This window comes from Acanthochromis polyacanthus, chromosome 22, assembly GCF_021347895.1.
Source record: "Acanthochromis polyacanthus isolate Apoly-LR-REF ecotype Palm Island chromosome 22, KAUST_Apoly_ChrSc, whole genome shotgun sequence".
In the NCBI taxonomy this organism is placed as follows: domain Eukaryota; kingdom Metazoa; phylum Chordata; class Actinopteri; family Pomacentridae; genus Acanthochromis; species Acanthochromis polyacanthus.
The window spans coordinates 25923781-25937744 of record NC_067134.1 but is presented as its reverse complement, the minus strand read 5'-3'; the positions used below and the strand labels follow the sequence as shown (position 1 = coordinate 25937744).

General features: G+C 40.5%; 1 protein-coding gene across 4 annotated transcripts in view; it reads left to right on the top strand.

Annotated features, from left to right (window-relative positions):
• The window catches only part of LOC110958397 (fibroblast growth factor 14-like), an 82276-nt gene that overhangs the window by 36009 nt on the left and 32303 nt on the right, over positions 1–13964 (top strand). For 3 of the 4 annotated variants that reach the window (XR_007939376.1, XR_007939377.1, XM_051943070.1), the window contains one exon: positions 10625–10735. Coding sequence is in view for 2 of the 4 variants with exons in the window: in XM_051943070.1 (XP_051799030.1) it covers positions 10625–10735 (111 nt within the window). In the remaining 2 variants the exon portion in view is untranslated. Of the gene's footprint in view, positions 1–639; positions 1327–10624; positions 10736–13964 lie in introns of those variants that run through there. The other variant, XM_022204917.2, reaches the window with a different exon arrangement.

The window sequence follows — 13964 nt, the reverse complement described above, 5'->3', positions numbered from 1 at the left end:
TAAAAAGGATTAAATCTTAAAGAGAACACAACGAATGCATTTAAAATTTAGTGCAATATCCTGCGTAATATCTACAGCCTAATTCAGAATTAAAAAATGATAATTGTCTTTATTAAATAAGTATTTATTATGTCATATATATTATAACTAACATATTGTTGTTATTATTATTAGTTGTAGTAGTAATAGCACTATTATTATTATTATTTTTTAGAATTATTTCTTTCTTATAAATGACAGATTAGATAAAAACTTGCTCATTGACGGCAGCAATAAAAATAATACTCTAACCTAAATGAAATTAAATTATAATGTCTGCTCCAAACTGTAATACTATGATTTTTATGATCATTTTATCATTTATTTTTTTAAATAATCTGTCATTTTCTACTGTCATATTCAGTTTTAATCATTCTTTAAAATCAGCATGCACTTTAATTATTTATGATTTTCTGATTTATTTGCATTTTTTCCTTGTACTTTTCCGTGCCTGATGACTTCCTGTATAAATAAAACAGCCTGTTCATGGAAGGCTAAACATTTCTTCTCGTCATTACACGTGTGAGAAATGAGAAAAGTCCTCCCGGGTGCAGCTTTACTCTGAAACTCACACCGCCCTCCTTCCCGTCGCGCACTCGGTGACTCTCGCCAGTTTCACGCAGCTCGAGCGGCTCGCGGTGGCACGCGCGCCTCCCGCTCCAGTCAGCGGAATACAAACGGCCGGTTTTTGCTTCTTTTGTTATTATTATTTCCACCCTCCCAGAGCAAAGACAAAAAAAAGGGACAAGTGATTTCTTGAGGCGTCTCCGGTTCATCCATGGAGGCTCCAAATGGAAACCGGGCTCCGCAGAAATCTCTCGGAGGAGCCGCTCAGTGACGGTCTGACTGACGGACGGACCGGTGAGACGTGACGGACAGGTAACCGGCTCAACGGGAGACAATATGCAGTAACGTCAGGTGTTTATTACTGTGGACTTGGAAGCATGGGGCCGTTGTAGCCAGTAAAAAAGAGAGAGAGAGAGAGAGACAGAGAGCGGCGGAGACTGTGGAGGTTTGCTGTTGTCTGCGCTCCGTCCTCCTCCGGTGGACACCAACCGAAGAAGACCGGAGACGCGGACGGAGACGGCTGAGACATGGCAGCGGCCATCGCCAGCGGTTTGATCCGGCAGAAGCGACAAGCGAGGGAGCAACACGCTCACCGACCGACCACTCACCGGCGGCGGAAGAGCCCCGGCAAGAAGCAGGGGCTGTGCAACGGGAACCTGGTCGACATCTTCTCCAAAGTCCGGATATTTGGACTGAAGAAGAGGCGGCTAAGGAGGCAAGGTGTGCAGGAAGGGGGGGACGCACGTGCACGCACATGCACGCACATGCACGCACACTTGCAAATATACTGACATGCACACGCGCTTCCACACATAAAAAAAAATGCAGAAACGCGCATCCACTTTTACGCACAGTCTCCTTCACATTCACGCCCTGGCTGCGCGCACACGCGCGCGCACACACTCACAGACAGACTCGCCCCTTCGCTGTGGTGACGCGCGCGCACACACGCACACTCTGTCATGTCTGGTAGTGCCCCCATGGTTCAGTAGTTTCCAGGTACATCCATTATTGAAGCCACAGATTAGTCTGTCTAGTCTCTCTCTCTGTCTGTCTGTCTGTCTCTACCTCGCTCTCTCATTCTCAGCTCATAATTCAAAGTGCCCTGTCACCAACATCCATCCAAAACACACCGACAGCAACAAACCCACCATCGTTTTCTCTTTTGAATTACAAAAAAAGGAGATTTATCGTCGCGAGGAGGCCAGAAAAGTCAAATTCCACCCCCCTCTCTTACTGGGCTCTCAAGTCCCCACTCAAATCCAAATTAACGTCATTGTGGAATCACAGGAGCGGATCTCGGTGATTCCATAAGGCGGTGAATGCAGATTAATGAGAGTGTTGTGATTGTGCGCTATAGTGAGCGTTCAATAGCGGAGATGATAAGTGCCGTTTGTAATCAATTGATTGTGTGAGAACCCAGCAGGTGATGGCGTATGGAGGAGGAGGAGGAGGAGGAGAAGTGGTTTCCACTGGTTTGTTCTGGTGGGAATTTGTGGAATCTGGGAGTCAGATTCAAGATCTCCCTTCACTCACTTTTCCCTCTTTCTCATCCAAACAACCTCCTTCATTTCCACCTCCGCACCCCAATCTTTCCGACCTATCTTTGATCTTTTTATCCCCTTTTTTGAGCACCATTTTCTCCCCCCTTTCCTCCACTTACACCTTTCTCCTCATCACTGTGCCACCCTATACTCTAATCCTCTTCCCACCTTTTCATCCCTCCTCTTTCTCCTCTCCTGCCCCCTCCTTTCCTTTCCTTTCTCCCTTCCCTCTTGCGTTCTTCAGCTGCTGGCGAAAGCTTGGCAACATCCACAATCTGTGCGTGTGTGAGCTTAGCCAACATCCCTACCGTCTTCCAGAGGTTCTGTGAAGGAGAGACCCGACTGATCTGTGAAATTTTATATCATCGAGCAGAGCCGATACGAAGCCGAAAACCACTTCTGATACGACAGAAGTTTGTCCACAGCGAGTCTGTGTGTGTTGATATTATTAGTAATTAGACATCTGAGCAGAGAACTCTGGTGTGGGAGGATTTTTTTTTTTTTCCACTCAACAGTCTTTAAATCCTGCAGTGGATTCAGCTTCTTTTAAGAGGCTGCTTACCTTCTTCATCGACGGACAGGACGTTCCTGCCTGCCAAATTAAAAAAAAAAAAGGTAATCACTGCCACAAAAATATTGGCTTTTGGTAAAGCTTCAATCAAAAAAGAAATTTTGCGTCTTTAAAGAAGATGAGTCAGAACATCAGCGAGGGGGAGAGGTATTCTGATATTACAAGCTACTGTAATATATCAGACAGATGTACACTCTGACACTTCCAGCTCTGATTCCTACACAGAAATACGTTTTACATGAAGGTTTACAGAAGATAAGCGAGCATAAATCACATTTCTAGCAGCTTTTTCCTCAAAAACAGTGAGACTGAAATGCGACCGGCTGATTTCCTGGCAGGTAAAACTGTCAGTTAGACGGAAATTTTACTTAATGCCGCAAAATATAGATATTTATAGGAGGAAGAAACAGCAGGAAAAATGCAGGTGAAGTGTTTAGAGCAAAGTGTTAAACTTATTTAAGTTCAGGTTCCTTCTTCAGCCCAGTTTGATCTCAAGTGACCAGTAAAATCACAGCATAATAGCCTATAAATAACCACATTTTCCTTTGTTTTAGTGCCAAAAAGTAGATTCCGAAGGTATTCACATTTAAGGAATTATCTTTTTACAAAATATTATGAAAAACTTTAAATTTCTTCAGAAAAATAAGTTCAATTTCAACAACATTCAGCCTCAGTTTATCATTTACACATTACAACAGAGACACAAAACTGGAACTGAATGATATAGTATTTTAGTTTATGATCAAAATGACAAAAGTCAGACAAAAAAAACTAAAACAAGAAAAAATATCACAAAAATGAGACACAAAATGAGAAAAATGAAACAAACGACATGAAACAAAACAAAAAAGCGACAAAAAATTTGACAAAAAAAGAACAAAACGACAAAAATGGACACAAACGAGACAAAAAAATGACAAAACAAGAAACAAAGCGACAAAAAAGTCGACAATAAACAGAAACGAGACTAAAAAAAGAAATAAATCAACAAAAACAAGGCAAAAAACACAAGTGAAACACAAAACTACAAGAATCAGAAACAAAACGACAAAAACTTGAGATTAACGACAAGTCAGGCAAAAAACACCAAAAAATATGACAAAAATGAGACACAAAATGACAAAAGCAAGAAACAAAATGGCAAAAAACGGAGACAAATGACACGAAACAAAACAAAAAAGAGACAAAAAAGTAACAAAACCACAAAAAGTAGACAAACGACAGAAGCGAGACAAAAAGGAAACACAAAACGACAAAAACCGGAAACAGAATGACAAAAACATGAGACAAATTACAAGTCAGACAATAAAAAACAACAACAAAATCAAGACAAAATATTACAAAAATGAAACACAAAATGACAAAAGAACATTAAACGATCTAGTATTTTACTTCATGATCAAAACAACAATTATTTTAAAGTCATAGTTTACTAAATGTACATTTGACACCTCTGGTCTGCAGACTTCAGGTATCTCTGGCTGTTCTTAAGTGACGTAACTTTGAACCACACAGATGTTGAATTGCAGATGTGCCTCGGCCTCGGCGATGAGGTCTGCACAGCGACCGCCAGATGAGATGGTGGAGATGCTAAAACGAGAGCTCACTACGGAGACGAGGAGGGTATTAAAACCAACTCCCCTTCGTTAGCCTGAAGCCCAGGTATCTGCCGAGGACACTCCAGCTCAAATTTGCCTTAATGATATACGGCGTAAGAAATGAGAAAACCGCAATTTAAATGTGCGGATGTGTAGCCTGAGCTGACATTTATCCGGGGCTGTTTCTCCCAGACGACCTCTGATCACCTGCAGATCCCCCCAGAGGAACGGCAGGCAGAGGTTAAATAAAAGACAGCTGACTCCCAGGTAGAGAGAGGAATCGCTCCAGTCAAATGGTTTTCCACGGAGCAGATGCCAAATTGCCAATATGGCTTCACGTTAAGGCCACAGCCGGTGATTAATGTCACCCAGCGAGGGCAGCTCTGTGGTTAACACCACTGCCTCTGTTGGTCTGTGTGTTGTCTCTGTGATGTGTCGTCTGCAGCATGCCTGCCGACGATGCTTAATGATAATAAGCACGAAATCAACAACAACATAAACAAGACAAAATATGACACAAAAATGAGACACAAAATGACAGAAGCGAGAAAGTAAATGACAAAAACTGAGACACTGACATGAAACACAACGATAAAGAGACAAAAAATAACTAAACGACAAAAAATGGAAACAAATGAGACAAAAAATGATCAAAAAAGAAACAGACAAAAAAGTAGACAAACAACACAAGCGAGCGAAAAAGGAAACAAAACGACAAAAACCAGAAACAAAATAGCAAAAACATGAGACAAATGACAAAAGTCAGACAAAAAATGACAAAAAAACAACAAAAACAAGACAAATATCACAACAATGACAAAAGCGAGAAACAAAATGACAAAGAATGGGACAGACACAAAACAAAACAAAAAAGAGACAAAAAAATTAGACAAAAAAGTAACAAAACAACAAAAACAAGACAAATGTCACAAAAATGACAAAACGACAAAAGCGAGAAACATCATGACAAAAAATGAGACACCTACAGAAAACAAACAAAAAAGAGACAAAAAATTAGACAAAAAAGTAACAAAACAACCAAAAATGGACACAAACCAGACAAAAAATTACAAAAAAGGGAACAAAGCAACAAAAAAGTAGACAAATAACACGAGCGAGACAAAAAAAACACAAAACGACAAATAAAGTAAAACACAAAATGATAAAAATAAGACAAAAACACAAGACAGGCAAAAAGGCAAAAAACAACAAAAATGAGACACAAAATGGCCAAAGTGAGACACAAAATGACAACAAATTTAGACACTGACAGAAAACAAAACAAAAAGAGACAAAAAATTAGACAAGAAAGTCATAAAATTACAAAAAATGGACACAAACAAGACAAAAATTACAAAAAGTAACACAAGTGACACAAATATAGACAACACAAACGAGACAAAAGAAACAAAATCACAAAAACATCAGACAAAAGACAAAAGTCAGACAAAAAAAATGACACAAAATGACAAAAGCAAGAAACAAAATGGCAAAAAATGAGAAAAACAACATGAAACAATACAAAAAAAAAAACAGGTAGAGAGAGGAATCGCTCCAGTCAAATGTTTTTTTATGGCGTCACGTTAAGGCCACTGCCGGTGATTAATGCCACCCAGTGAGGGCAGCTCTGTGGTTAACACCGCTGCCTCTGTTTCTCTACATGTTGTATCCGTGATCTGCAGCATGCCTGTCGATCGATGAATAATAATAAGCAGGTAATCAACAGATTACACCAGTGTTTCCCTCAGAATTGCATTTTTGTCAAGGCTGGAAAAGCCTCGGAAAAAGCATCAAGACGGTGTGCGGTGCCGAAAATTTGATCAGGACCTCTCATTAGGACGAATTCAGGACTTTATCAGCGTAGATTCGTATAAATGTGTCCCTCTGTAATCACTAATCACGCTGATGTAAATGAGGATGAAACGGCTGCATGCGTGTGAATTCTTCCCTCGGCTGCTTTTGTGTTTCGCCGGGATGATGAATGCGTGTAGAGAGACAGAGAGAAAAAAAGGAAAACAAGAAATGCAGAAGGTCTTCGGTGTTGCATGAGACACCCATGTTAGTGTTTTATACGGCGTTTAAGGCTGCATGTAGACTCAGACGGGGGCGAATTAACAGACAATACCACATGTCAAATCAGCGTGGCGGCCTGATTGGCTGGCTGATTGAATCTGATCACATTATGCCAAGAATAAAGCTCCGTGTGTGTGTGTGTGAGTGTGTGAGTGTGTGTGTGTGTGTCTGTGTGTGCGGACGGGGGAATACCCTTTTACTGGAACAGTCTGGAATCACGAGACTGTTGCCATGGCAACGCAAGGACGGGAATTTCCCTAGTAACAGACAGGACGTGGAGACACTGGGAAGAGTGGGAACGTCACCTGGATGACTGTGGGAACGTCGGCACGAGCAAAACGACACGCAGGTGGCTGTTAGACGGATGAACAGACACATGAATAGATGATGAGCGCATGAGGCAGGACGGTCCCCTGTGGAGAATTATTGATTTTATATCCATTACAGGCGGGGAGTTACGCAAAGGCTGAACCATAATCTGAGTCTGTAACAGCACTCAGACGATAAATAGCATCACGTAAGGTAACATAGTGGGTTTCAGCAGGTTTAAAATACATCAATTAGCGGTTGACTGATTTTTTATCAATATCTGATGGCAGTACGTGATGTTCACAACATGCTGGTTATTGACGGTAAGCATGATCCGTCCTCCTACAGCACAAGTCTGACAGAATTATGTGAAGTAACTGAAACCCCAATTACCCCGCCTGTTGTTTTCATTTACAGGCACCAAAAATATTGTCTCCTTGTTTGAAAAAAACGTCCAAAAATTCAGCAAAAAAATTCCCCAAATTTCTGAAAATTTGCAAAACCTTCAGGAAGAAAATTCCAATAATTCCTTAAAAGTTTTATTTTGAAAAATCCTCCAAATTTGGCAAGAAAATTCCTGTGAATATTTTCATAAAATGAGTAAAAATCTTCCAAAAAAAATCCTAAAAATATCTAAAGTGATTCCATATATATCAGTAAAGCTTCTAATATTTCTTTAAGAACATTCACATAAAAATCAACCAAAATCCAGCAAAATTCGCTGGATTTTGGTTGATTTTTGTGAGTGTTCTAAAAGAAACATTTCTAACATTTCTTTTTTTGCCACCAAAAAATGTTTAAAGATTTCCCAAAAATGTTGAAAATGTGGACATCAGAAGTTTCACTGTAAAAATATTTATTTCTTTCCACATTTTCAAACTTTAAACCGGGTCAATTTTGACCCGCAGGACGACACAAGGGTTAAATTTTTTGAGAATTTTTTTCTCTATTTGTAAAGAGAAAAAAATAGCAAAAAATGAGCAAAACTGTGGGTTTTACAGGTTTAAATGAGAAAATGCAGGATATAAAAACAAATATTGCTTCATAATGAATAAAACAACCCACTGTGAAAGGTTAGAGGTTTGATTTAAAATTAGTCCAGAAGCAAAATCAATATCATCCAAAACATTTTTAGATGGTTAACTGTTAAATTAACTATTACTGGTTCACACAAAATTATCCAAAAGCTTCAGTAATAAGTAGAAATAGGTTTACTTGTGTAAATGTAAAGAAAATGACCCCGATCATAGTGAAAATCAGGCTGATTGCCATCATCTTATATAGTATGGGAGAGGCTTCGACACTGAAGTTAAGACATCAAGACACACTTTGAGATCTCATTTTGTTACTAAACCCTCATTTTCAAAACAAACTGCGTGGCTTTGAAAATTCCCATCGGCTGAGCCACAACAGCAGCCGGGAAAAGTATTCTGTTATTACATGCAGCCGTCTAAATGCACCTGCTGCAGACGGCAGCACATCAGACGGAGTTGTAAGGCGACGCATGTAGAAATGCAAAGCCGTCCTCGTCTCTGCCTCCGGGTCCAACTCTAACACAAAAACGCATTTTACACTCTGCTTTATTAATGTAATTTTACTGATGACACACTCCAGACAAAGATAAGAGACAATAAATTGGATTCCGTGCAGCTTTCTGAGACCATGAGTCACACAAAAAGAGGGATTGAAATGTGACTGATTTCTGTCTGCAGAAGGCAGAGCGCTCCCAGTTCAGACGCCGGGCGTTATTTTCAGTCAGTGCTGCATATTTACAGGCTGAAGCGCTCATAGATAGATAGAAACTGAGAATTCACCACACGACGTGCTACGTGGAGGGAATTTTTTATTTTTTTTTTGCGGTTCAAGTGCTGGTTACACGATTCACGGCTCCTCTTCCCTCCTTCTCCCCTGCTGCACAAGATGGATCCTTCACAAAGATGGAAAACACCCCTCACACACACTCACACACTCGTGATAAACTGGGTCAGTCTTTGCTGTTTCAGCCTCCGTGCATTAGGGTATACATTCTCTCTGCTTCTCATACATTTTCAAAGGGGATTCCCGCTTGCTTTAGAGCTGATGCTGTGTTTTATGGAGGGAGAATGGGCGTGGTTGCTGAATAATTTTACCTACAGGGAGACATGACGATGATAAAATGTAAAAAAAAAAGCCTGTCTGTACCTGTAGAAGAAGCACTGATATCACTAACTTTGTCTCTTTCTGTCTCCATCCAGTGACTCAGTCGGTTTTTGTCCCTCGGTTGCTTTTCCGTCGCCTTCGTCATTTGTTCTCCCTTTCATTTCGAGCAGCTGGAGTTTGAGTCATTTTATTTCGGTCATTTTGATCGCGAGATGTGAGAAGGCAAATCTACTCCTGTTTAATTGCAGCAACACGAAATAGCTGAGAGCATGCAAATTGGTGTTTACCAGATTCAATCTGTAATGATTTAACCCTCGTGTCGTCCTGCGGGGCAAATCGGCCCATTTTAAAATTTGAAAATGTGGAAGAAAAATGTATTTTCACAGTGAAACTTTTGATGTTCACATTTTCAAGATTTTTGGGGAAATGTAACATTTTTTGGTGGATAAAAGAAATGTTAAAAAAAAATGTTTCTTTGACACTCCTGTCGTCTTCATTTACAGGCACCCAAAAATATTCCTTGTTTCCTTGTCTGAAAAAAATCCAGAAATTTAGCAAAAAAAATTCCCCAAATTTATGAAGACTTGCAAAAACCTTCAGGAAGAAAATTCAAATAATTCATTAACAATTTTATATAAAAAAACCCCAAATTTGGCAAGAAAAGTCTTGTAAATATTTTTTAAAAATGAGCAAAAGTCTTCCAAAAAATCCTAAAAATATCTAAAGTGATTACATATTTATCAGTAGAACTTGTAATATTTTCTTTAAGAACATTGATAAAAAAAATCAACCATTTGGGTTGATTTTTTTATCAATGTTCTTAAGAAACATTTCTAACATTTCTTTTTTTCCCCACCAAAAAATGTTCAAAATGTGGACATCAGAAGTTTCATTGTGAAAATATATATATTTTTTCCAACAACGTGAGGGTTTGCATTGTGAATGCACATTTCTGGTACCTCTGCAGTAGCTTTAGCAGCACTAATAGCGATAATAAACCTCTACTTTAGTAAAGAAAACAGTTATAACATATGATGTAATAAAAACGAGTGATTAAATCCGGTCTTTCTGCCCCCTGAAGAGGGAAAACTCAGACATTCACAAAGTGTGCGATGCAGGACAGGCTGTTTCTTCATGTTAAATAGATTTTTGGTTCAAAATTCAACCAAAAATCTATTTTACATGAAGAACCTTTATTTTAGGGGAGCGTTCAGGATGTCAGGATGACAACAATCTGACTATAACGAGCATTTTCTAATATCTGAGCTTTAAAATATGTGCAGAAAGCCTCACATCAGGAGATAAATGTGAAAGTTTTGATTAGAGAAACGACGTGTTGGTCAATCATGAAGAGAACGGCGCAGATAGGAAGCCATTATAAGGCCATCAGAGGTTCAGAAATAATTTATCAGTGTTATTCAAGTGGAACAATGACCAGGAAGGACGGATTAGTCCAAGAATCCTGTAATGGATTGGATGTGCTTGAATAGTCTCTCCGCAGGAAATCCCTCAGGATGCGGGAGGTTACATGTGGTCACATTGTCCTGCTTTAAAACGGTGTTGTATCACAAATGTGCCTTCCAGAATAAAGAGTTTGGAGGATGAATTTTTTAACAAGTCGCGGCTTCAACTGAAACTGAAGGAACTTGTTTAAAATTTTCTCATTTTTCTTTGAGTTGCTCACTTATGAAAGCGTACTTGCTGTAAAAATGTGCGCCATGTCTTGATTTAAAGGTGAATTCTTCTATTTTTTTTCTCCTTGTGTTTTGTGTGTGTTTGTGTAGAACCACAGCTGAAGGGCATAGTGACCAGGTTGTTCTGCAGACAGGGCTTCTATCTCCAAATGGGCCAGGATGGAAGTCTGGACGGGACCAAAGACGACAGCACCAACTCCTGTTAGTATCCTCACCACGCATCCACAGACACACCGGGAGACACTTCACACCACCAGCTGTGCTTAGAATACTCCGGAGAAACTTACGAATTTTAATTTAAATGTAGAGAAATATTCAGTTCAACATAAATGACTAAATGAGCAGAGAAATGCAGATGTTTCCACACAGATGCACTGCGTTTAACATCTAATCATGCTCTGTGGCGGGTTGAAAGACACAGAAATAGGATTGGAAAGTGTCAAAGTGTGAAACGTTTCCTCAGAGAATCCTTTAGTAGAGAGTTCCGTTCCTACATGGGTTGATTTTCGCCGCAAGTCAGAACTCCGGTGAAAATGTAAACAAAGCCGTTACGTGCATCACGATACACTCAAACACAACTCGGTTGGAAAATACCGGCAAAAATGTGAACTGTAACCCCTAATTTCCACATAACGCGAAAGCGCTGCGCCGCGCCGCACTCTTGAATCGTACTGCGCAGCACTTAGAACCCATTCTCTTCTATCAGACAATTTCCACTGCACACGCTGCGGAGCGTCAGCGCCGCGTCTCTGAAGCGCCGGCGCGCGCCACGGCGCTGGAGATTCGCTTCAGGTCTATTTTCTGCGCCGCCGCTTCAAAACCTCGTAAATTCACTGTTGTTGAGAAAGTACCAGACAGGAAGCTAAACCGGAATTTCAAAATAAAACACAATGTACGATCTCTTGGACGTATTTTTTTTCCTATATGTTGTATAGGAAGGCACGAGCATCAGGTTAACAGGGTCCCGATACAACACGACGCCATGGACGAAGAGAAATTACCATTTTTTATACAGAATAAACCATACAAAATTAACTATTGGATAAAGAAAATCATTCATTTGAGATCAAAACATAAATCATGTACTCAACCATGCTAGAAGTACTATAAATCACAGAGCAATGTGGCTGGGTCAAGCAGAGCGACCTTGTAGAAGCGAAATGAGGTGTGGTTTATTTATTTTCTGTTTGTATCGTGTTTTTATCGCGTGATATCACTATTCACACGAGAGCCTCCTGAGGAGCAGCCCTCCGTATCCGGACGGCGCGCCGCTGCGCTGCGCTTGCAGTGTGCTTTGACTTTTGGAGCAAGACGGCGGCGCTTCGCTCCGTTGCGCGGCGCGATCCCGTTATGTGGAAATTAGGGGTAAGCCTGACTTGCGCTTGGGAGCCATAATGAAGTTAGTGATGGTTAACTCAGTTTGGACAGAATGTGTACAGTAAAATAGGATTTTCTGAGCAAATTCTGGACAAATTTCAAACAGATTTGTTAAAGATTTCTGGCACGGCGTCACTGTAACCATGACAACCTGTGAAAACTACATCAGCTGCTTGCTGACGATCACATGATTGTGATCCTACTACAAATCTATCGGGATGTGAAATGATACAAGAAACAATTGACAAAATTGTGGGGGTGTTTCCGAGTCCCGCTGCCTGCTACATATTTCGGTAACGCGATTTGGCATCCGTACATAACGTACACATGCACAACAAAGTAATTTTTGTTAAAGATTTGATCCAGTGATACGACTGAGCAGTTGTGGCAGAGTACTGCGCTTTTTGAGTGCTTTTTCTGTCCTTTAAAATGCAAGCATATTTTCAAGGAGGCAGACTTTCCTTTGGCTTGCAAATTTGGAATATTGTAGACTTTCAGACCTTCTGGACAAACTACAACTGTACATGAATAACATCTTCAGAGTTGTACGTTGCTGACAATGTATGAAAGTGAGGCACGGCGAGAGTAAAAAGAAAAAGAAAGCAGCAGTGAGTCAGCCGCTCGATCCTTATTTGATGTGATGAAGGTCAAGAGACACATTTCTTCTCCTTGCCATGAAAGAAAGAGACCGGTGGTAAAGAATGCAACCAGGTGATGGAGTGAATCCTGGTTAATGTAGAATCAGTTCAAAGGTGACAGCGCTTTGACAGAAAGGAGCTGAAACGTAACGTCTGAGTCCCGCATTCAGCCACAAAGGAAGCAGCGAGACGTTGTGTGTTTTAATGACTCCATTTGGGACACTTCACATTTCCAGAGAGCGGACCAACTGTTCGACAGAAAGTGTCAGCTCGGAGGATTTTTGTTTTTGCGGCGCTTCAGTTTACTGGACCTCTGCACCCAGCACGGCCTTCAGGGAGGAGCCGCAGATGGACGGCTCATCGATTAATGTCGCTTTTGTGATATTCTGATTCAGTCGGCTCAGAGAAAATCAAATGATAATCAGCAGTCAGCCCACTGGTCCAGAGTGTCCGTTGCACATTGGCGGAGCTGTCTGATCTATCCGCCTGTTGCAGCGACGTCCTACGTGTTTACTACGATTTGTTTTGCCTTTTGGAAAATATATGCACATCAATTTTTGCCAAATGTCTTCACTCACATTTTTTTTTTTTTAAATTCCTGCCACAGCGCGGTCTGTAAATCGCCGACACAATTTCCTGCAGCTGACACTTGTTGCCAGGCTCCATTTTTTTCCCCCATTTGTTTTTCTGGTTAATTCGGCAGAGGAGACATCGGTGACATTTCCTGCAGCATTTAAAGGGACGGCAGCCGCCACCTCCAATCAGCTGGGTGCTAATCTTCATGTTAATGAAGGCTGGTTTATGAATTGCGATATTTATCAAGGATGATTGCACACAGGTGTACTTAAAGCACATTTGATGCATTTCTCCTCCTTAAATGTGAAAACTGTAAATGTTGGTGGTATAAATTTAACAACCGCTTCAATGCGACCTTGATTAAAGATGCAATCAGGCCTTGATTACAAAGAAAATACCTTCATTATGAGTCATTGTTGTGTTTTTGTTCTTATATCAATTATGCAATAATAGCTACACATATTTCCTCTGGTGTAAAATGTAAAACTTGTATTTAAATTCCTGTCCTGTGCAGAAAATGAATGAAGAGAAAAGCACGTTGCACTGGTTGTGCAACGGTTTTGGGATTAAAAAAACAAAACACTTCAGTGAAATTTGTTGACAGTTAAATTTGTGGATGTTCCACAGAATCTGGGACATTGTGGCACAAAAAGACACACTGCTGCGGAGCCAGAAGTCTCAGAGGTGCACGTTTCCAAGCTCCGGCCTCAAAGACGCCACATGAAACGACGGCGTCTTTAAGCGAGCGCCGTGGGCTGCGGCAACTAATCAAAAAACGAGTCGCAAACACCCGAGACAATTGCACCATCAATAATTGATGAAATCGTCCATAAAATGAG